Here is a 24,763-nt window from a genome sequence, read left to right as displayed (position 1 = left end):
AAAGCATTAGCACATTAGCAATGCCTTTAAAAGGCATTATTTAAATATCCCAGGGAGGGATGACAAAGAATCACAGATTCTCCCAAGTTCGTTCCATTTTACTGCATCACGATGTTTCTATTTTGATTATTTCAAAAGCATCATCAAGGAACTACAATGGGAGCCAGGGAGAGCAGCCTCCCTCGTGAGCAGCGATTTGGCATCTGTCGTCTTCGGGGATCTATTTTTAAGGGAATGTTCAAGATTCATTCTTAAATATTTTCCCCCAAACACATTTCCCAAAGGCTATTAACCCAAAGTGCTGCAGTCCTACAAGTGACTGCTTATTGAAGCTGAACTTACCACCCCCTGGCTGTTGAAGCCCCTACAGCCACCAGGCCCTTCTCCCCAGGAGGATTTCTCCCCAGGGGCAGATGCTGTAGCACCCAGCTGCGTGTGCTCTGGGTGGGTAAAGTGCACAGAATCACAGAATGACCCGGGTTGGAAGGGACCTCAAGGATCATGTAGTTCCAACCCCCCTGCCTGGCAGGGCCACCAAACATACACCTTTACTAGATCAGGTTGCCCAGGGCCCCGTCCAACCTGGCCTTGAACACCTCCAAGGACGGGGCATCCACAACCTCCCTGGGCAGCCTGTTCCAGGGCTTAATCACTCTCCTAGTGAAGAACTTCCCCCTAACATCCAACCTAAATCTCTTTTAACTTAAAACCATTTCCCTGTGTCCTGCTATTGTCAGCCCTTTCGAGGAGTTTACTCCCCTCCTGGGAGTAAGTTCCCTTCAGGTATTGAAAGGCTGCAATGAGGTCACCCCGCAACCTTCTCTTCTCCAGGCTGAACAAGCCCAGCTCCCTCAGCCTGTCCTCATAGGGGAGGTGCTCCAGCCCCCTGATCATCTTTGTGGCCCTCCTCTGGACCCTTTCCAAAATCTCTATGTCTTTTTTGTACTGAGGGACTACACGTTCCAAAGCTCAGCGAAGATGACTCCCAGTTATTGTGGACAGACTCTAAAGCACAACACACTAGAGGGCACACAGCCACCAGTCAGTGCCAGCACCGTCCCTGGGTGACACATCCCTCCACCTCCTGTATCACCAATCAAGGAGCTGAGTGTTCGTATTCCCCATGCACATGGCAAAGGCCAGGAGACTGTGATAGGGAGAGTTGCATACCCACGGCTGACAGGTTGTGCAGCACTTCCAAGGGACGTGTGGGTCATCCTCACGTGGAGAAAAAACACCAAAAAAACCATAAAATCAACAAAAGAAAGAGGAAAAGCTGCCCTCCGCAACTGCTGTGGCCACAGGCATTCAAGGACAAGGAAAATGCAATATAATTGGCCTCTCCTCTCCTGTTATCTCTCTGCCACGCGCATGTAACCATCAATCAGACTGCTCTCCAGGCTGATGAGCTGAAATATTGCAGGCAATTCTTTCTGTTGCCATAGAAACTCCTGCTGTCAGGCCTCTTCCTTTTTTAGCCGTGTCACTGAAGGCATGTTTTCACTCAGGAGCTCTGCGGAGGCTCTCAGGGTCCAGCATCAGCACTCAGGCGTTAGCAGAACATGCTCAGCTCCTCATCCCACCTTCAGCACAGCTCCAGGCTCCAGCAACCGCTGCTGTGGGATCAGTTGTGGACCCGTCAGCACCTCGCAGCCATTTCCAGCCACATCCTTAGTGCACCTCTGGGCGGTCTGACCCACAGCGAACGTTACAACATCATTAACGAGCTGCAGAAAACATCAGGAAATCCCCCGTACAACAAAAATGTGCCAGCACCAACCTCTGCAGATGTACAGCAGAGTGATGTGCCTGGTACAGGACACAGCCTTACCCATCACTGGTCACCTGGTCCCCATTCTCCTTCTGCTCAATGCAGCAGCAGCTCACACTCACGCTGGGCACTGCTGGAACATTCCCTTTTGCTGCTGCTCTCAGCCAAAGGAGCCATAGTGCTGTTTGGGGTTAATTAGATAAAAAAAAAAACAACAACCATGCAACCCCAACAACAGCAACCTCACAGAACGCTATGGCCCCACAGATGGTATTTATTTGTCACATAGCAAGGGAAGCATGGCAGCCCACGTTTCATCCACACACACATGGTCTGCCAGGTCGGGCTGGAGCTCATCCCAGGTCTGTGCCTGAGCCCAAGGTTGCAGAGGCAGCAGCAGGAGACAAATAGTTCATTTTCTAAGCATGAGCTGAGGAGGCTGATGAGCAGCTTTCCACCACAGCTAAGGACAGAAGGCTGAGGGGCTGCAGTGTTCTCTCAGTGCCAGGACTGCAGGCAGAGAGAGGGAAGGTAAGGAGATGCAGAAGGAAGGTTCACTGATATCAGTAAGCTTCTGGCAGGAAGAGAATTTAAGCTGCTAAACCTTACCAAGAACCAAGCAGAAACTTCTGCTGCTTGCCCCCACCAAAGCTTCTGAGTCCAGTGCTACTGAAGTTTATGATGTGTTTAAGAACAACACTAGTGCTAGAAGCTCAGCTGCAGCTGCCCAGGCCTTTCTGTGCTCAATTCACAGACACAGCAACAAAAGGGGCTGTTTTCACTGTGCTACGAAAAGGATGAGAGCCGTGGGGAGGGAGATGGATGTGGAGACTGCAGCTCTCAGTTTGAGGGATTCATGGGGAGATGCTCACCTACCACCTGCACCTCTGCAGCCACCAACCCAGCCAATTCCCTCTCATACCCCTCCCACCCAGGGACTGCAAACTGAATCCACATCTCAGCTACTACTTATTTTTTCCCCTGCCTTCAAAAGGGGACACCAGGAGAAGGGAGAGCCCTACACATCCTTCCTGACCCTTTGCCTTTTGGTCATTTCTCAGCTCGAAGCAGGCAGAAATCACAGCAGGGACCAGCAGCCACCTCCCAGCAGCAACAGCAGCAGAGCACTCCAGGGCAGGGTTCCTGCAGTGCTAGGGAGCTCTAAGCCATGCAGCATGCTGGCTCCCAGCCCCTGTGAGCAGATGGAAGTCACACAGTTCCTTTCCTGCTCATTCTCCCAAGGCAGATCCACAAAGACAGACTGAGAGCTGCAATTTCACACTGCGGACACACAGCGATGTGTGCTGGTCCCTGGGAGAACAGATAGACCACTGTCAGGCAGTGCTACACCACACAGCTATTGGCAGCGGGGACTGTGCAGTTCGTGAGAGCAGCAACAGGCTGCAGCAGCCCAGCATCTGTCACTGCGTTTCTGTGTCTGTTTTACAGATCCTCATAGATTTGAAGCGTTTTGTTAAAACGGAGGGATTTTCATTCAACCACAGGAATATGGTTTACCAGTGCTGTTTAACATCTTCATCAACGCCATCAACGGTGGGATAGCGTGCATCCTCAGCAGTTGGTGGATGACACTGAGCTGTGTATAGTCAGCATGCCCAAGGGATGGGATGCCATTCAGAGAGACCTGGGCCCAGGTGAACCTCAGGAGGTCCAACAAACCACTGCATCTTGTAGGGTTTCATGGCAGTTTTCTGCTGTATTTACAGAACCAGGAACCGTTTATAGAACCAAGACTGTGCTCCTCTCCCTGATACATGTAGGTGAAAACAAACCATCTCACAACAACACCATTCAGTTCTGAAGACTGATGACCAAGACACTAAGACTACCACACTCACTATGTAGGCAGAAGCAGTGACTGCTTTTCCCTAACGTGCCTCAGTTAACATCAAACACCAGCAGGCAAAACTGAAGGTTGGAAAGGGATGACAGAAATTGCCTCACACACAAACTCATTTTTGGAAGAATGTGAGAGAAGGACAGAACAGATGCTCGGTGTGGACACTGAAGACCACCACGGGGAAGACAAGAAGGTCTCTGTGATAACACAGTGCACAAACTGCTGGTAGGAAGATAAAGCAAAGAACAACTTTGGCCTCCTCTCGCTGTTCCCTGTGCAGAGCCTGATGCCGTAACCCTGTGTTAGAGCAAGGCTACTTTCAGCAGGTGCTCTCACCCACCTCAGCAATGTCAGTACTGGTCCGTGGCACCTCTCCACCCCCTCCACTTCCAAGGCACTGCTCCAGAAGCCACACATACAAAGCAGAGGCACAGAGAGCACTGTCTGCTGGGCTGTCGTTTCACATCTAAATCTCAGCAGCATCACAGAATTCAAACTGACAGTCTTTGTTTCAACAGAGCAGAACTGGTACTATGAAATGCACTCCAGATGCTCAGTGGCATTTCTCAGTATGAGTCTATTCCTAATTCAAGGCTTGCTAAGAACGTAAATATCTAAAGTGAAGATTTCACTGTGGAAAAAAACAGCATTATATTGTACCGAGGGACAGACAACACTTTCAGTCTTCAAAGCAGTTGCAAAGCAGCAGCCTCCCCATGGATCTGCATGCAGAACATCCCAGCAGCTCCAAGCTGGCTATGCAAGGTGTGGGGAATGCAGGGCTTGGGCTGGGATCTACAGGAGATAGCACAGCATCCTTCAGGGGTTCACTGTTCATTAACCTCAGGGTTCATTAACACTACTAATGGTTAAGCAAATGAACCTCCAGGAAAAGCAAGAGGTTACAGCCTCACTCAGTCTAAACACACGCCATTTTTTTGAAGATCTGACTGCACAGCTGTTTAATCACATGCAAACACATCCATTAAATATTGTATTTTAAATACGTGATGAACATCACAAACTTAGAGAGGATGTGGGGCGCCAGGGGAGCAGGTGGGAGCCTGAAGCAGTGAGAGAGCTCTGAGGGGTCAGAGCTGAGATCTGCAGGGAGTGGGGTTGTCTCTGCCAAGAGCACGTGGCTGAGCCAGCAGGGCAGCACCCAACACTCAGATCAGCTGGCAGAGACATTCTCCATCTAGCATTACATGATCTGTGTAGCCCTTTCCTTCCCCATCCAGTCTCTCCATACGGCTCCCATTAAGCCCTGAGTGCCACCCATCCCCTCACTGCTGCAGACAGATGCAGCAGCATCCTCTCCATGCCCCAACCACTCCCACATCATCTGGATTATTTTCCACTCCATTCACTGCAAGGATGCCCAGACCAGTATTGAAGGGAGGACAAAGGACTCGAGAGAACCCCAGTGATAACCAAGCTGTAAGGCACTGCTATAAGATGCCAGGCATTTCACTGACTCATGTGTCTTCAGTACTGAATGCTGTCTTAAGCTTTTAAAGTTAAACCTGTCACACCCATTCACACACACTCCTTCAGAGCAAAAGCTTAGAGGGTAAACTACAGAGATGCTGTGATTCTACCCAAATTCAGAGCCAGCAACAGGGTGCTGATTTACACGAGCATGGCATACAGCTCTTGTTCATCACTGACAAATATGCTGATGGTGTTGACTAGGTTGAAAAGTAGTGTTTTGTAGCTGAGAATTTGCTCTATTAAATAGTGTTACTGTGCTTTTCGTATCTGTTGTAGTCTCTGTGGAAATAAATAGGAGGCATTACTTTCAGAGTGAGCTACATACAAATACAAGCCTTTTTCCTGTCACCATCTAAGAAACTAACACAGTTTGACTGCAAAGCTTGCCTCACGGTCCACACATTCCTCAGAGATTACTTCTCCCCTAAGCCTCTCTTCAAACAGGAAGCTTCTTTTATGGTTAATAAAGAAGCTGATGGGAGTTGACTAATGCTGTTAGCTATCTTCTGATCAGAATTGATTTGGCAGAAATTGAAATAATCTGCTATAAGAAAATGGAAGTACTTCTATAAGGATGTACTCCCAGATCGAATGACTTGGCTTTCAGAAGTGGAAATGCATTGCTTTGCATGTCATCAGGGTGGTGACAAATGCCCAAAGCACTGAGAGGCATTTAGGAACAAACCCTCCCCAGTGACCTCTGGGATGTGGGACAGCAGAGCTCAGTTCCCCCCATTCAGAATTCCTGAAGACATCCCGAAGATGGGATTTTGCTCAATTCCCGACGTGCTTTGCTCAAATACAACTGCAGCAGTCCTGATTGCATGCAAGCTTCTTTAAACACTGTGCTAGCATCTCTTACCCAGAGCCAGGCTGCCCAGCAGCAGGGCAGAGCAGAGGTTCTATGGCTCAGCCACAAGGAATGCACCAACTTCTACTACATGTTTTACATAAAACACAGCTAAATACAGTTCAAAAGGAACTATTCCTGCTTGCCCACCTCAGGCTCTAACAAATGAGTTTCTTCAGGCAGCTCTGCTTCACCCTGGGCTAGCAGTTCTGGATCAACACATTTCCATTTCTTGTATACCCACACCAAAACTAAATGACACCCATCAACGTGACACACTGCCTGCCAATGCTGTTGGACAGTTACTGATCACAGGCTTCTCTGGAAGCAGAGTAAGACATAAGAACAGAGCAATGCAGCACTTCTCTAAGCTAATTTGGAAAGCAACCACATGAGGAGCCTCACCTGTGCCAAGGAGGTTCCACTTCCTTTTTTCAGCTCTGAGAAGTTCTCACTCAGTTTTCCTCCCTTGTTGCTCGAGTTGCATTTATAGCACATCCACTGCATCGCATCTTTGCTTACTGCCCCGCACTCCTTACTCAGCAGGCACAGGGAATGGTATAAGTGGCCGCAGCTGTAAAGGTGAGAAGATAAATCCGTGAAGTGCTTGAAAGAAGAGTACTGCAGCCTGACAGCACTGCGCTTCTGAGAGGGAAGCTATGGCCAATGGGAACCAAGGCTGCTTACTGGTAACCTCACATTAACAGCATGCATGCTCACTTCATACGTGCACACTGCCCTGCAGGACCTCTAGACTTACTCACAAGAACAGCAGCAAATGCCCACTTGTTGATGCAGCTGCAGATCTCATTACTAAGGTAACAGCCATCCTACATTTTACAGCTACCTGGCTGCAGACAGGGACATCAGTGATGCCAGAGCACATAGTCAGGGATGCGATCAATCTGAGGCGTACAAATACAAAGCAAATAAAACCACTTCTTGGGACCCAGTGGACACCTGTAGGCCCAGCCCTCCCCAGCACAACGCTCTGTATTTGAGATGGAACAAGCAGTACATCAGCTAGCAGTAAAACACTTCATTTTACACCCCTCCTTTTACTTGCTGCAGCCAGTTTCCAGATCATTTATGTTTTATGAAGCTCTCTATAAAGTGTTCCTGCCATAGTTCAATAAGGGCACACAGGCAGTTATGGATATCGACTAGGACTGTGCTGCCTGTGTACAGCAGGGAATCACCTTCTGCTAACACATGCACCGCTAGGTTAAATGACAGGGGAGCCCACAGCTTACTGCACTGCTCTCCCAAAACTGCAAGGGAATTCCTTTCAGCTGAGGCAGAGCTGGCTGCATGCAAAGAAGGCTGGCTGAGCAGTCTGACTGCCAGCCCACATACAGTGCAGGGGTTGTGCTCACAGGAATACTTCTGTGGTCTTATTTTTTAAGCTAATAATCTCACCTGTGACTCTATGCCTTACTTTACCTGAAAACGATGATTTCATCAGCGCTTTCTTGCCTCCTTTTGTACTGCTGTAGACAAATGCAGCAGTAATCCTGCTTTGGGGTAAGCCCTCTAGTGACAGAAGCTCTTAGGTTACACAGGGACCAGTGGAGATCATGGTTTAGAAGGTTCGTGGTCGTCTCTAAAAGGGTCTGCATGGAAGATAATATATAGAGGTCACTTTGTCATCTCCTTAGTGCAATAGCTCCATACTCTCCAATTCTTCACAATGCAGATTGCTAAGAGCAAAACCAGCCACACAAATTGCTTCTCCACACATGTTTTGCAGCTGCTGCCTTCAGAACACTTAGCCTTTTATCACATGTTAATGGAGACAATACCTCTTCACTCTTAAATGGATAGATAAGTGCTTTATTGATTTTTGTCCAAGAGCAGTTAAAAGAGATGTGGGAGAACAGGCTCAGCTTGTCATCTTCCCTACCAGACTTCTCTTTTTCCTCTTTAACTGGTAAATCACTGCATAGAACCCCTACCTGCTTAGAAATGCACAGACAAAAATCAAAGCCCAAATACACTGTCACAATTAACATACAAAAACAAGCAAAAAAAGCTCATCTCATCTGCTGCCTCTGAGATCTCCATTTCTGAAGAACCAACAGCAAAACACCCTTAGTTTTGAGTGGTCAGTGATTCTTAAGCAGCAACAAAATATAGATCAGGTATACCTGGTCTGTGATGTGTTCATGCTCCATTACAGCAACACAGAAAAGACTTCAGAGGTTGCACTGGAGGTTCCTTGGGAAGGCAATTATCAAAGGGAATGGCCTGGTCCAGATACAATGTGCAGCCTGCACCAGACAGCCAGGCACTGACTGAACAGAGAGCAAGTGCTGCTCAGGGCAGCCCCCCTAAAGAACACACAGACCACCCCTCTATATCTTCAGTCCCCTAGAATAAACCTATTCCCCATCTTACAGATTAATCTAAAAGGCACTTTGAATCCCTGACTGCAGGATGAGCTGGAGAAAACGCGGGTGTTGATGCTTCCAGTACATTTAACAAAGAATTCAACTACAGAGATGCTCACATCACCACGTATCTGTCAGTCCCTTCATTTGCAATCTGTTGGTGAGCAACACCGACTCATTCCCCTTCCCCAGATCACACAAATACAAATCACTTGCATGGCCACTTACTTTGCTCTGCTGTGAAAAACAGCAAATGAGAGAGTAGTAAGCTGGATAGCTACAAGTAATGCCTGTAACAAGCAGTGGATAGAGCAGAAATACACATAACTTACTTGTTCATAGTTAAAAGTGTCCAGCATCCCCAAGACGAGACCTTGAATTTCTCCAAGTTTCCCTTTTCCATAAACTGGATCCTGTTTGAAAAAAAAACCAGAACATTGTAGGACACCATCATCTATTCTGGTCGTATTTATTCTTTTCTTCCTTCTTTTTCCCTCCCTTCCAGACTGATACTGCATATGGCAGTTAGGATCCCGTATTTGAAGACATGGTATGTGCACAAGGGAAGCTGAATGATCAGATGTATTGAGGGGAAAACTGGTGATTAGCAAAATGGAGTAGATGACAACATCAATATTAATTACTGTACTCAAGTCCAAATGATTTTAAAGTGACTCTGGAGTTTCCAGGGGCCTGCAGGAGGCAGCTGGAGGATGCCGAGCAGCAGGAAACACCCTGCAGCAACAGAGCAGGAAAAACAGCACTGAAGTCAAGCTGAAACACCCAGAGATCACCACAGCAGCTCCAGCATCTGCCAGACAACCTGGTAACAGCCTTCCCATGATGGGCAGCAATGCCAACGTGTAGGCACCAAGAAAACCAGCACTGAGTAATTTCACTCAAGTCAAACCCAGTTGGAGCTGAAGAACACACGGGAGCTGCAGAGGCTCCCTGCCACTGAATGAGTGGCACAGCCTCAAATAACATGGTGTTTTCCTTCTGCATGCATAATTCAAAAGCAACAGCACTGAAAGTGCACTGCACTGAGTCACTGCATGAATTATAGACAGCGGCAGGGCGTGCACGACTTCCATCAGCACCTATGAGATCTACAACAGAGAGAATGTTGGGTTTGGATTCACCGGATACTTCTGTAGCCAAGGAAAGCCAAAGAGGTAACTCAAACTGCTCAGATGAAACCATTTACACACAGCAGATTAGCTGCAAGTAAACACTGTGAAAACATCTTGTTTCTTGCCTTTATTGAGGCAGAGGAGGAGGAAGAAGAGACAGAAACAAGTGAGGAACAGAAAAGCCACCCAGGGATCTGCAGAGGAGGAAGGTGAGGTGAGGGCCACCTTTCCAGTTGCTCAGTTTTTCTCCAGGCTCAGTAACATCTAAACGAATAGCAGGCAGGAAGAGAATCACCTTTTTCCCTAAAGGGGAGTCACATGGTCCAGCAGAACCCTACACGGAACATGGCAGCATCCATGTGCAAGCAGCTCAAGCAGATTTACTGCTGGCAGCCATTAAAGCCATGGCTGCACTGGGCTGGGCTGCCTACTTGTCTCAGGAATAACATCTGGAGCTGTAATTTCACATTCTTAGCAAGTTACAAAGCTGTCCTCCAACCAGCTGCTTTCAGCCCCCACAGAATTTATAGTCACAAGAGCCTTCTAAGTTCAATTACTTTTATGAAAGAATATGTTTCATTAACTCCACCTTATAAAATGTGTCACCATCCAGGATTTATGTGTGCTCCAATACACAGCACGGGATGGCCCATCACTAGAAATCAGCTGTGCCAAATGAGGAACAAATCACAGCTGCTTTTTCCAGACTGGGTATTTCCATGGGAGCCTGGGAGCACTCAGCATGGTGAGCTGGAGCCAACTCAACTGCCTGCCTGGTGTGAGCAGCACCAGCAGGTCAGGGAGAGCTGGTGAGTCCCAAGTTGCAAACCAGAGCTGCCCTTCTTGTCTGAGGCAACAGCTGCTTCTATTTGCAGAATGTTCCTAAGGATTAGAGCTCCACAAGGGAATGAACTCAACCTTTCAGGACTTTTCAAACAATGTCCATATCCTTAACGACACAACATTTCAAGAGCATTTCTCTAGTATTGCTCCTAATATGGTTATTTCAGACTGTTTAATAAATCATTTTTGCTAAGGACGAAAAAGAACATGAATAAATTGATCGTTATTTCACATGACATGTAATACAAAGTTGAGTCGGTGTGTTCTCATAGGAGATGTAGGGAATCCAGAGCCATAGAACTGCTGGCAGCCCATTGCAAGGTGCCCTTTAGCACTGCGTGTTGGTTGCAAAGTTAACATTTGCCAAAGGTATAATCTCTAAGCAGTTAAGCCCAGAAAAGGAAGAAAAACAGTCCACAAAAACTGGAATACTTTAATTCCTTTTTGGAAAAGGGAAGATAATCTACCTCTGTTTATTGATGTCTTTCGCCTTATATCAAAAAAGAAAGCAATAGTTAAATCCTGGGCAGTTGTTCTAGCTCGCTGGCAGCAGATCCAGCACATCCATGCACTGCCACAAAGACCCAACCTCTGCTGGAGCAGCACTTGAGGCCACCTGCAGACTTCCCAAACAGCCCCTGTCCTTCCTCTCAGGTGCCACAGAGGGCATCAGAAAGGCTGTCTGTTCCCCAGGGCCCAGAAGAGCTTATCTAAGAGCATTATTCATGGTCACAAAGTGGCACTGGAATGACACTTGCAAGGAGTCCCTACACAATACTGAGCCAAGACAGCACTGCTTGGCACTTGGTTTTAGAAGTATAGGTGGCTTCAAAGAGCCACTAGAGAGCTCTGCAAAAGGAACATACAACCAGGGCTAATAAAAGGGAGAAGCTCTAGCTCAAAGAGTTGCTCAGTGTTCCGGGGGGACACCATGCATGTGTGCTGTGCTGTAAATCTCACCAGCCGTGCACTGAAATGGCATTCCCAGGCAATCCAAAGAAACAGATGACAGACCACACTACACAGGGAGCCAAAATGTCCAGTGTAGTATAACACGAGGAAAGCCTCCCTCCTGATCACAATCAAGTGTTCAAAGCCTCTGAACATTAGAGCTGTGTACCCAAGCCATGGCCACACCACAGGACATGGAAACAACATCATCTTTCCAGCTGAGCTCAAAGCACTTTTCTTCCAAGGGCCAACCTGTGCACCACAATAAAACCTGAAGAAAACCTCTCACAGGCACCCAGAGAAAGCTTTGAAGCAATAGTTCAACACAACACAGCTACAGCACAAGCAAAAACAACCTAGAGCAATGCTGGCCTTTCAGTCTCACACAATCCTATTCAGAGGTGCCCTGCTGGGCCCCAAAGGCCACAGAGCTGCTGTGCAGAGCCCAGCACAAACACACTATCAGAAGATCCCACATCCCAGCACAAGGATGATGACAAGTTGGCAGTGTATCTGTAGCAGATTGGAATGTATCTTTAAAACCTACACTCCCAAACAAGGAAATAACAATGCACAGCATCCTTGTCCATAATCTAGAGAAGATTAAGAAAATTCCAAGGCAAAAATCCACCTTAAAACAGCCAGCAACTACTAAAGGATAGAATTAGACTGTCCAAAACAAAGCTTCAACAACAACCAGAGGAATATCAGAGGTGCAGTGAGGAGGGGACAGCTGATGCCTTTGCTGCCTACAAATAATCATGGTTGGACCCATACATCTCAGGTGTTTGCAAATATGCCATTAAGTGAATGAAATCTATGAAAGAATGAGTGTTTAGAGGCTATCTGATAAAGCAGTACCATGCTCCCTTCCCACAGGATCTTCTAATGAGTTTTACAACACCATTTTCCCCACACTGCTTTTGAGCTACAAGGTACCCATTACTACTCCTGTTCTGAAGTTTTTCACCCAGAGGGTGGTGACGCACTGGAACAGGTTGCCCAAGGAGGCTGTGGATGCCCCATCCCTGCAGGCATTCAAGGCCAGGCTGGATGTGGCTCTGGGCAGCTGGTTGGTGACCCTGCACACAGCAGGGGGTTGGAACTGGATGAGTATTGTGGTCCTTTTCAACCCAGGCCATTCTGTGATTCTCTACACCAACCATTTCACTCTATAGCTGAAATGCATTCCATTCTTCTGTTGCCTCCAGGACACGAATGCCAATTTCCATAGAGGCTGCAGTAGAGAGTTTTCCTACTAAAAGAGAGAATCTACAAACAAAAAAGGGCAAGAAATATTTGAGAGTTGCAACAAACAGACCCTGTGAGGTCTGCAGCTTTCCCACTTCTTCCTCTATCTGTGATAGAAACTGAAGAATAATTCAACACCTCCTCAACCTTCCTGTTTTTCCACTGAATCAATTCAACACAAATCTGTTTATGATCTTTCAACCCAATATATTTGCAATCAGCAATTCTGTGAGATGCCTGCTGCCACAAAAAACAAAAAAAAACAAAAAAAAACAACTCAAAATTGTACTGTGCCATCAGTTAAAAGGGCCCAGCTTTGAAATCTCTCCTCTTCGAAGCCCACAAGCTTTGATTTAGTGTTTTCATAACCATCTACTCCAGCACCTCAGCTAAATGCCTTTCAACAAATGTGGTTCTGAGCAGTTAATAGTGGCTTTGCAGCTGGAGCAGCCTCCAGAACTGCTAGTTTCAGTCTCAAAGTAATTACAACCTTCGAGATAATATTTCTTTTGGTTTGCAGAAATTACCTCCGTTGTCTCCACATGAGTCTGTGTGCTCCCACATCTCCTGAGTCCGCCAAGCCTTCCAGGTCACCCTACCAAGTTTTATGACTTACTCTCACTGACTGAATGCTTACTGTAATGCTTTGAACCAGACAATTGGTTAATATGACAGAAATTGCTACCACATCAGGAATGTGTTCAGCCCTTCCTAGCAATAGAATGGCACAGCTTGGTAAAAGTTTGTTTGCTATGTTCTTCCCCCACAGAAACTCACCTGTAGGATTCTCTGCAGGATTGAAGGAAGGGCAATAAATGCAGCCATGTTGTTCAGCACTTGCATCGTCAAACTCTTCAAGGCTGAAATACCATGCATGAAAAGTCACCAACGCTCATGAAGATTCAAGGAGTAATGAAGAGTATCTTTCAGATTAAGAGTTTTATTTCAGTTCATCTTTTCTAATATGAAACAGTTCTGTCACTTCTTACCTCACGCACATTTTGCACTAAGCATTTCAGAACCATCAGCATCGCAGTGCCTCCCCCCCACTTCCTACATACAGAAAACTTTTAGACCTTCAGCCTTTCTTTCTAACACTGACACTCACTGTTCTCAACCTGCATCCCTTGTTCATGTCATAATCCCACTGACTCTAAAATTCCCTGGTGTTAGCATCTGTGTGAAACATGTTTTCTCTCTTCATTCCTCAATTGCCTTACATTTTCCTGTAACACACTGCAGTCCATGGCCACATGTGACTACAGCCACTGTGAAGCAGAGGGCTGCAATCAAGCAAGAGGCTCTATTATGTCCTAAGATGTCTTAAATCACCCACATAAAAGGAGGCCTTTCAAGGATACTGTTCTAGATGTGCTACTGACACCCACAACAGATCCAGAGAGCTGGAACTAAGATTAGAGAATTTAGTTGATGTATTTATGTTCTGTTGGTTTTAGGTCAACAGACAGATGCAAAGATAGAGCACAAAAAGTCCAAGCAGAAAAGATGGCAGTGTTACGCCAAGAGTTATCCATGTTTTCAAGCCTACTCAGAGCCAGCTGAGTACAGGAGGCTGTGATAGGGTCCCTCCTCCACCCAGGGCTGAAAACAAGAAGTATTCAACAGCTGCAGCCTCCCCATATGATCTCGCTGAGCTTAGTGCTACAGCCATTACAAGCCAGATCTACTGCAAGGGCAGGGAGAGCAGGAAGTGAGTAACAAAACTGCTTTTCATCTAGTCAGTCAGTAGAGGAGGAAAGACAGCACACAGATCTGGGGCCACAAAAAGTCAAAATACTTACATTCAGCATATCGGTACTGTGAAGAGCCAGACAGTTTCTGTGGGGACATCATAGCCTCCAGCAGGGGAAACCAGAGGGCCTAAAAGGATTGAATGCAAGGGAAAAGCAGTAAGAACACAGGAAAACTAAAAATGAGGTGTGACCAGAATCACAGCCCATTTCTAAAGGCTCACTTCCACATTATGAGAAACAGAATTACATTTCCCAGGTCTTTGTCTGCAGAGGAACAGAACCAAAATGCATTAAAGCCATTGCAAAGTACTCATGAAGAGCAGTCCAGGTTGCTCCTCTCTGAGACCAAGATACTCTTTGACTGAGATCTGAGCATAGAACACCTCTGGCTCCCATTGTTCCCTCTTTCCCTTTCTCACTGTTTCTTTCCTGGCATTGTGATAACATAAAGGAATTGACTTTCACTCCATTCTTGACTCCCAGACATGATAGCTCTTCAGACACAGCATTCTCGATTCTGAATTCAGTTACCTATGTTAAGCACACTATTAGAAATAAAAATAGGTTCTGTGTCAGTGACATCAGCAAAACGAAAACACAGCCTAATTCTCTCTGCAAGAGCTGAGGCAAACTGTGCCGTCTCCTGCCCTTAAAGATCAGTCTGACATTAAATTCAGGATTTGTGAAGAATTCAGAGCAGCACTATTCCACAGCCACAGTGCAGGTAACACCAGCAGCTTCCTGCCACCACAAAGTTGGCTCCAACCTAAGCATGCCAGTGCCTTCGTGTGGTGTTACAAAAGCCACGATCCTTTGCTTTCTTTTGAGTCTTATTAACATTCAACCAAAATTTCAACTGGAGCTAAAAATGGAGAAGGGATATGGCCTAATCTGCTTCTTCTCTGCTGGTAGGCACTTTATTTTCTGCTTCACCCTTATAAGCAAACATTTCTCTTGTGGGTTTAAAATCTGAGCAACAAGAAAACAAGGTAGAGCAAAACAACAGCTGCTTGAGACACACCAGTATGGAATAGGTGGGGAAAGGAAGGAGCACAGGAAGATAATGCCTCTGGAAACGCAGTGATGCGGGTGTTTATTCCCTTACCTCTCGCTGTTGCTGGTTTAAGTTGTGTGAATTCCTCTGGCAAAGAGCAATTGTTTTCATTAGGGTATCTTCAATGCTTTCGAGCAAGGGGAGTTCTGCTGAACCTAAGAGCCAGGTGAAAAATAAATTGCCATTGCAGAAATGATTATGTATATTAACTCCCTGTCATTCAGCAAAATAAATTCATGCTGTTCTCCTAAAAGCTGCTCCCTACAGTGAACTACTGCATTATAAAGACAGGTCCTGATTTTTTGCACTTCAATAGATGCCCTATTTATTGTAGCATTTAAGACTGTTCATGTAATCAAATACAGAAGATTTAGCAGTAGTGAAGGATACAAGTAACAAATACAAGCACTGTATTTGATTAGGTGCACCCTTGAATCCTGGGTCCAAAGAAGAGTGCTCTCTGTAGGCAGAACATTCTTACTTCCATGAGAAAGGTTTTCTTAAATAAGCTACTGCTACACTCAAGGTCATTACTGCTCATAGCTAATGACTGGTAAGGCTCAGTAATGAGTCTGAATGGATTCTAACAAGGAAAACTTTTCTGGTAAGGCACTAAGAGTAAGAGCTGCCATCGGGAGTTAACAGAACAACCCAGCAGACACAATAAAACCCATCGGTTTGTTTACAAGTCTCAACAGTGATCAAAGTAACAGATGAAAGAAGCGTGATCAGAATAACTGCGGATGTAAAGTGAAGTAAATATCACCGCAATACCCAAAAACCTGGAAGAGGACATCATTATGCCACTTGTCAGACACACATTTCCTATTTTTTTGCATCCATCCCTTTTTAAGAGAAAGTGGAATTTAAGTTGGTGACTTACCTCCATCATCTTGTGTAAGCATCAGCAACTTGCTCTGCAATCGCTGAAACAAAAGAGGGATCTCAGAACAGTCAGCTTGCAGAATATTGATGGAAGTGTTTTTAAAGATAGGGCTACTAGGGCTCGCCTTTATTTTCCTCCCCAGTACAACTGGCTTTGTATACATTTCTTTCCAAACAGAGAAAGAAAAATAGAAGCTAACATATTATCTTTGATTAAGACCAAATTTCAGTATCAATTATCCATTCAGTGTTCAAAGACAGCATTCATGGTAAGCTGGAAAAGTACAGTGACCTGCTGAGCCCGCACACAACTCAATGTGCCACTTTTTGGCACAAGGTAAACTCTTACATGGACTGCAGTGGGCAACTGGGAAGCAATGGCAGGATCAAGTCTTAATGCAGGTCATCGTGCTAATAAAGAGCCTGGCAAAAATGTGACATTCAGGCAAAAATGCCACATTCAGGATACCAGAGTACTGTACCTCGAGCATAACAAGAAAGGCACCGTGGATATCTCCCTTCTTCTCCAGTAAATAAGAGGAAGCTTCATGAAGCTGATGTTTCTGGGTTATCTAAGTTTAAAAATAAATAAATAAAAAGTGAAGATCTATCTGAAGATATCTGCCAGAGTCTGTTTACTCCCCAGAAGGACAGCTGCATGTTCAGAGAGGATAGGTCTGCATGGGCACATCAGCCAGACTGAGCACCAACAGGACCCTGTCCCCCTCCCCTGCTTACACTGCCTCGGTTCTGAAGCTGTGCTATGTTGCCGCCATCAGCATTACAATCTTTAAATTGATGAAATCCACATCAAGGATACACGATAAGTCAAAATTTTCATAAAGGGAAGAAACAGCCACTGTCCAGCAGTGGTCAAATTTTGGCAGCACTGCTACCCAAAAACTCTGGCTTGTATTATTTTAGATACCTCCAATATGTTAGTCAGAATTAACACAGACTACCTGTATTCTGCAGTTACTTGGAAGACTCAGAGCACTATTGGCCTTCTTATAAGCCCTGAGACTAAACTCAAGTTCAGTACATTAAAATACAGCTGACCGTGCTGCAGTTTAGCAGCTCAAGGGGCCAAAGAAGAACTGATCCACCACTTTGGCAGGAGCTGATGTGAATGCTTCCACTGGCCCCTGTGTCCTTATGAATGTGTCTTTTCTACCTGGATGGTTTCCTCCAGCCTGCAGTACTCCAGGACTTTCAGTGTCTCCAGAACATGGTCAGGGCTGTGCTGACACAGCAGCTCAATGAACTGCTCTGTGATGTGGGGCGGTAGGTGCAGCAGGTCTTGGTTGATGCCTTCTCTGAAATATGAAAAGCACAGAAGTCAAATTTTAGCTCAGAAGTTTGGCTGGAAAGAAGAGCTTCTAAGAAGCTCTGTAAGGAGGCTTTCCATTTGTTCCACAACATATTCCACCAGTGCCTCAGCATACATTGGACTATCAAAGATTCCTGAGAAGAAAGGCTCCAACACTGGCATCTCTTCAGCAACTCAATGGCAAAGACGTGCAAAAACCCACCTAATTTATTTGATAAGCTTTACAATCTGAGCTGTTTTTAGATGCTATGTATCTGTCCTGTAGAACTCAGCCAAGCATGCTTGAAGAATACTGCCTTTTGCTTACTGTTATTGAAGCTGTTCTTTGACCCACGTTATTGCTTTTTAATGCATCTTCCACTGGAATATGACCTCTCCATCTACCTCACTCAGATATGTCTTCATGCTTTTGCTAAGGAAACATCCTCAATTCTATTCAGTATTTCTTGTCAAACTGAACAGAACTAGCAAATTGCTCTTGCAGAGTCCATAACTACACACTAGTTGATTAGTGCTGGGTCACTGGCAGAGCAGGTTTCCACCTGTAAAAGTTTCAGCATTCCCTGCATATTGCTCAGGACTGAGCCAAAGGCTGCCTCTGCTCTCAAGGGTTTTGCAATCAGCTGCCACACAGAACTGTATTAAACAGGAACTAAAAATATCTGCCTCATTTCCCAGTGTGAGATCTGCTTAATCAACACATGCAGGTGGAGTCCCCACCCACTGCTGTGCTTCCTGCCCTTGCTGTCTCCCTGATCTCCTCTGCCACGATGGCCGGGCACCCAGCAAAGCAGACCCCACTCTGCTATGGGTAACCCTGCCTATCCCAGTCTGCTTTAAAAGCCAGACTGCAATTCAGCTCCCTCTGAAAGGAACTTCTCCAAAACCCTTCCAGCAGCAGCTGTTGGTGCTGCAGTGCTTTGTGCAATGAGCATTTCCCAATCCTTTGGCTTATGAAGTAAACTTATAATGTGGGGGAAACAGAACAAAACTGTGCCCAGTCCCCACAGCTGTCCCTGTATCCTGGCTGGTTTTTACTCATCTTGTTTTTAAAGAGCAACACGAAGCAAGAGATTTCCAAGAGTTGGGATGACACCGATGATCCTTCTTAGAGACAGACAGACCTACATACAACCTTTCAAAATGAACAGCAGCTCCCCACTGCAGACTAAACCTCATGTAGCAGATCTCAGATTGATTACACAGAGGAACAGCACAAGTTGATCCTGTCTAGGCAACATGGCTCTCAGGCCTGTTCTGAAGCTCCCGCTGGGAAAGAAAACAGATCATGGTATGCATTTAGGTTTGTTACCTTTCTGAATGGGAATTCATAACCAGGGGATGCACTGATGTGCAAACCCTATAGCTGTGTGATGGGAGAAGCTGAACATAGCACTGTTGCTTCCTGGGAGCTACAAGGGTTCCCATCAACCAAGAAAGACCAGGAGAACACTGTTCCCCCAGCAAGCCAAAAGAAGCCTCATGCAACTGCAACATTAACTGCTTGACTAGAAATCATATACGCCCAGAAATGAAAGAGTACTGATCAGGCTGTCCAATATATGGACGCAACTGTGCAAAACTTGGTATCCAAGATGTAGCATTCCAACAAGTGTCCACTCCTCTGTTAGACTGAAGGAAAGAAAGGCAAAAAAAAAAAAAAGAGAAAAAAAGAAAAAAGAAAGCATTTTTCTAAAGCAATTTCTGTCTATAAAAATGGGAAAAACAGCAAACCACACATTTTTAGCATGAGAGCAAAATTATAGTACGGAAATCACTCCGACACCTAGCATTTGTGACTTAATGAGCAAGCCAACCCTTTCCTTAACCATTTCACTTGAGAAATCCAGGCAAGCAGCAAAGGAATGAATTTTGGTAATGTTCAATACCAAGCTGCTGTCCCAAGCCTCGCAGATCCTGCCCAGCCCAGCACAATCAAGTTCTCCTTCAATGCCCCCAGCTCCCCAGTCACACTCTGTGTGCTCCTTTCTGAAAGGAAGAGACCACCACCCATTCCTCCCACAATGTGGCACGGCTGAGACTTGCTGGAGCTGTGGTTGGCTGCCAGCAAGGAGAGCCTCTGTTACACCCTGCAAGTTTTGCTATTTGTTGGTATGTTTACAGACACTGCATTGCTAAATACATGCTGGTAAAATGTATGACTTTGTATTGCAAACACACATGCTTCATTGCATATATTTTTTTAAGAGTTTAAAGTAGAAACTGGCAATGGCTGTGATTAATGAACTGAGTAACATACATTACAATCTCCATTTTCTGTGGCTGCTTACAAGACATGAGCGTAAGGACATTCAGTTTTAATTTCCCTGAGCAATTCCTGTTAACCCTGTTTTCTCCCTTCCCCCTCCCAGCTCCTTTAAAATAAATCTCCAGCTAAATTAAATGGGCCAAATTAATCCCTAATGCAATTCCACCAACTCAGCATCGTTACAGCAGCGTGACGCGCCTTGTCCCCCATACCATCAAGCTACAGTTTGTTTCTGAGACAATCCAAGCTTCCTTGATTCTCTATTCTAATACAAATTTTGCTCAGAAAAAGCACATAAATATGTAGATTGACTGAAAAGAGACAGCTGTTGTAAGAAGAACCAAGTCACTGATGAAGGTATGAGTATAGTACAAAGAATGGCTATATCTGCAGATTGGGTCCTGCACAGTCAGGCTTCCTCCTCCCCCCTTGGGGTATGGGTCAGCTCTCTTTGTCTTAGAAGTAGACAACCTCAGAGCACTGAGAAACAACCAACAGGACCTTGAATGTTACTGAAGAGACAAAGATAAAAGGAAAAAAAGGGAAAAAAGGTCCCTCCAGTAATCCAGGATCTCTGTTTCTCACTGGCAACACAGTTCAATAACAACAACTTAAACCTGGAGAACTCCCTCTTTAAGGTCAGTTACAGTCACACATGAATTCATGGTATTTAAGTTTGTTCTTTTCTGTGCAACTTTCCCACCTTTGCTTACTGAGTAACCTGGCGACTGCATCGCAGGCACTAACGGGGCCCATCTCCATTACTTGGGATGCAGAACAACACACTGCAGTAGAGCATTAGAAGAGTTTGAAGCACAGCTGGAAGAGGAATGCTGACAAATTCTGCTATGATGCAGATGGCACAGCAAGACAGGTCACAGGGCCTGAGGCCATCTGCTGAGTCTGTGAGTCTTGGGGGGAAAAACAGAGATCTCTTGGAAGACCAGATAAAGAAAGTTACTTCCTACCAAACTGGCTTGATTGTGTATGTTGATTCTCATTAGAATAGATAGAAGTGCAGGAAAGACAGTTGTTTTTCCTAAACTAGGTATATTTATCACATGGGGACTACGCACAAGGTGACAAGACAGGCTAACTACTGCCTGCACTGGGTCTCACTTGCTGCAAGTTGTATCACAGCACAACCAACCCATGTTGATGCTCACTATCCCAGTTAGCATCCAGCTGGGTACCACCTCTGCTTAATGTTTTGTTTTCTGTTTAATCTAAATCATTCTGTTTGTCTCCTAGAAAACCCAACTAAAACATTTTCTCAGCAAACTGATGTTTTTGTTTTGACACTGAAGAAACATACAAGGCGTGGGAGTTCATTCCTTCCATACAAAGATGATGGCAGTACTTAAGGAAAATCCAAACTAGGCATCTAAAACATGCAGTTGTACTCCAATGAGAACTGAAACATTGACACTATATCTAATACCTAAATACATTACCTTTTCCGACTCCTCCTCTTCATAAAGTGCAATTAACTTGTAGCTAATTGACAAAGTGGGATCTCTCCTAAAATAGCATTAGTAATTGCTATTGGATACGTGCATAGATAAATGCCTCACAAAACGAATGTATAAAATCGAGGTCTTAGAAGCATTTGAAACTGATTCAACAAAAAGAGAACGCTCAGTGCTGAAATACTGAAGGAACAGGAGCAGATGGAACAAGTAACTGGTTAAAAGCTTTCAATGAGACACGGCAGGAATTCTGAGATGACAGAGATGCAAACAGTCTCCATAGATCAAAACACATTTCAGTGTATGTGAAATCTGGGCTGCTTGGTCAAGTAACCAAACCAGTGGGTGCCCGAGAACAGAAATGTCAGCTCAGTCACAGGGGAACAACTTCACAGTCATCCCAAAGAAACTGTTAGGGCAATGCCCACTCCCCATCAATGTGGGGGAGATGTTACATTGCATTTATTGGAACCCACACTGCTTCCCAGTTAGGAAGGCAGGCGTGGGCTCTGCTTTAAGATAATCCCTAGAGCACTTATTTCTGTGCTACACTTCTCACCTTTGGGCAGCCTGAAGAGCAAATCACCTTTTCTAAGCCCTCAGACTGGATGCAGACTGTATATTGGTGCACTGTGCCAAACAAAAATGGTTTAAGTCACACAGTTTGCAAAAGGTCAGATTTGCTCACATACCTCGGGTCAAGCAGACTCCTCAGAAACTGGAAGAGTAAGAACTGATCCTGTACAATAGGAGGAGACAGAGTATTATTACTTCAAGTAATTAGCTATAATGCAGAGATTCCTGAATTAATTTCATGGCTTGTAGTTGGTGCCTTTAGACGTTTGCCTTGAGTACATAATTATGCATCACTCTCTTCAAGAATATTTGCTGATCAGTGTTCATAAGCTATACTGCACTCCAAACTGAAAACTGCATTATCAAGTGATGCAAACAACACAGAGATCATAAGTTTTTATGGCCAGAACATTACAAGCATGTGCAACAATCCATCTGTAATAATTCCTGCAGCAGAATATCTACCAACCTATTTTTCCCCATTTATGACACAGCACCAACTGGCCATTACTCCCAGCCATCATTTCTTACAAGAACAGCAACCCCACTGTAATGAAATGCCGACATTAATGAGCTTTGACGCTGTACCTGAAGGTTTGCAATGATGCTCTCAATCTGCTCCGTGAAGTGGATGGCCACCAAGTCAGCTGCTTTACATGGGCTGAGTAGCAATAATTCCTTTGGAGTGGGAAACACAGTAAAAATAATTACTTTTAAAGTAATTACAATGTAATTATGCAGCATCACTGAGACCATTCATACTGTAACAGCATCCTTCCCTAGATGAAAGCTGAAAGTTGTAAAATAATGAGTACTACCATATAAAAAAATGATTATGAAAGAAACTAGAAGGGTGGCATGTAAAAACCATCTCAGCTCTCACTTGAGGAAATGATTTCATCAAGTTTTCTGAAAGCTGTGCTTTACTTCATGCCAAGAAGACCAGCTAGTACCAGCTGGGAAGAGTTCCAGCGACAGAAAGGAAACAAAGCCATCAGTTGACTCCAGGACATCTCTTAGTGTTTAAGGGGGCTTGAAGTGAACCAAATCAGAGACTTAACTGCAGATTTCCCATAACTTAATTCCTCTGATATCTGCTCAGACATAGGAAAAAAAATGTATAATTTCTTTATGGAGTAACAAGAAAAAAATCCTTTAAGATGCCTGTGGGTTTGCCTCCTGTCGAGCCTAACCCAAAAGTCTTCCTCTTTATACCATTTTACACAGCACAGAACATGAGTTTTCACTCCCAGTGCTTCCAAATGAGAAGCAACTGCTTCCAACCAGTACTGGGTACTTGGCAACCCTTCACAAAAGATCCTGCTAAGGCTGCAAATAAAGACAATTGGAAGCACGATAAAGAAAGAAAACATCCATAACCATACATTTTGAAGGAAAAGAACTGAAGAAGTTACTCATCAGTAGCTTGGTCTCCAGACAGACGTAGCAGCTGGCATTCACTGAGTCTAGGGGCAACAGACCACAGCAAAGAGAGGAAAGCAAGTTATGATGAAGGGTGTTACTATGTGGGATGATGGAGAAATGGAAAAAAAACCTATCAGAAATGTTCTATAACACAACCAGCAGGAAGGAAGCAGTAAGAGGAAAGCCTCCCTAGAGGCTTCTAGTTTCAGCTGAAGAGGCTGCTTTCCTGCTTTGATACCTCAGCAGATGAAAGGACAATTGTTTGAAGGCCTAAAAATCACAGCAGCATCCTAGTAAATTATAATGTCCTCATAAAACTCACTATTATAAGCCTTCTGAACAGAACTAATGCACTGGAGAAGAACAAAGCCCTCAGTCCCCAGTAAGTTCCTAAGCCACGTGAAACTGCAGACACTGTTCACCAAGCCCTGAAAAAGAAAGATGTCAAAAGGAAAGAGGGGGGTGATTCCAGCTGTAACACCCAACAGAGGTGACCTACAGAAAAGATGATTTGCCCAACACATTGCTGGAAGAAGGTACAAAGAGTACAGGGAAAGGTAAGTTCAGATGCTCACTAAGGCCAAGCAATTTGTGCCATATATACCAATACAAGCAGATCACCCTGGAGGAGACTGGCACCACCTTGTAACTACTGGAGTTATAATGGATTCCCCCTGTCTACTGACTGGCAGTTATTTCAGACACCTCCACCTCCTGAAGCAAAGAAAAAACTGAAGAGATAGGAAAAGTTATTAGATAGATAAAGCCTAGCAACAGTCTGCAGCTTACAGCAGAAGCTTTGACCCCATTTTCCCATAGGTTAGAATTGCCAGGATATCGAGGTTGAATGCTATCATCGTTGTAACATGACAAATTTGATACCACAGACTGTGAAGTCAGCAATATCAATGTCCTGACCTCAGTGCTGCTGCACATTCAGGAGACACAAACACCTAAGTGTGGATCACATCCCTGTTACACAGCACTTACAAGCCATCATCTCCTGATACAGTCCCATCATCCAAGAAGCAGTGCTTGAAACCAGGAAACCAAGGAAGCCAGTCTGAATTTAAGAAGTGCATTTACATTATGAGGCTTCTAAACCACACAAGCATCTTAAAGTGAGAGCTAATTGTTTTGTTCAAGCCCCAAAACACTTCTGCTAACAGAGCAGCACCAGGCAGAGCCAGCAAGTGAACAGGAGCTCAGGTATCATGGGTGTAAGACAGACTGTACCTCTATATGTTCCAAAGCTTTCTGCCACACTGACTGCTTTTCTTCAGCGCTGTAGCCAGGCATGGACAGGATGTTGTGAATGTAGTTGAAAACTTCTTCCTGAAAAGCATGAAACCATAAGTGGTACAGCATGCTCTTCAATGCTGGTAACAGTATTGCTGTTAACTGCCTGAGGATGACCTTAGGGCTAGTACTCTCTTAATAAGCAAGCCAGAAGCTTC

The 24,763-nt window shown here is 45.0% G+C and overlaps 1 protein-coding gene across 4 annotated transcripts in view; it reads right to left on the bottom strand.

The window, feature by feature from the left end:
• The window catches only part of VPS8 (VPS8 subunit of CORVET complex), a 57,810-nt gene that overhangs the window by 1,620 nt on the left and 31,427 nt on the right, over positions 1-24,763 (bottom strand). For 3 of the 4 annotated variants that reach the window (XR_014933134.1, XM_015870968.3, XM_085512616.1), the window contains 12 exons: positions 24,543-24,641; positions 22,470-22,559; positions 21,998-22,044; positions 17,412-17,553; positions 16,720-16,809; positions 16,236-16,278; positions 15,404-15,507; positions 14,347-14,425; positions 13,322-13,404; positions 8,699-8,779; positions 7,420-7,589; positions 6,382-6,550 (listed from right to left, as the gene is read on the bottom strand). Coding sequence is in view for 2 of the 4 variants with exons in the window: in XM_015870968.3 (XP_015726454.2) it covers positions 6,382-6,550; positions 7,420-7,589; positions 8,699-8,779; positions 13,322-13,404; positions 14,347-14,425; positions 15,404-15,507; positions 16,236-16,278; positions 16,720-16,809; positions 17,412-17,553; positions 21,998-22,044; positions 22,470-22,559; positions 24,543-24,641 (1,197 nt within the window). In the remaining 2 variants the exon portion in view is untranslated. Of the gene's footprint in view, positions 1-1,831; positions 1,953-6,381; positions 6,551-7,419; positions 7,590-8,698; positions 8,780-13,321; positions 13,405-14,346; positions 14,426-15,403; positions 15,508-16,235; positions 16,279-16,719; positions 16,810-17,411; positions 17,554-21,997; positions 22,045-22,469; positions 22,560-24,542; positions 24,642-24,763 lie in introns of all 4 variants that reach the window. The other variant, XR_014933135.1, reaches the window with a different exon arrangement.

The sequence above is a fragment of the Coturnix japonica genome, chromosome 12, assembly GCF_054131305.1.
Source record: "Coturnix japonica strain WE chromosome 12, WE-NBRP24, whole genome shotgun sequence".
Lineage (NCBI taxonomy): Eukaryota > Metazoa > Chordata > Aves > Galliformes > Phasianidae > Coturnix > Coturnix japonica.
The sequence above is the reverse complement of the archived record's forward strand: the minus strand, read 5'-3'. Positions and strand labels throughout refer to the sequence as shown.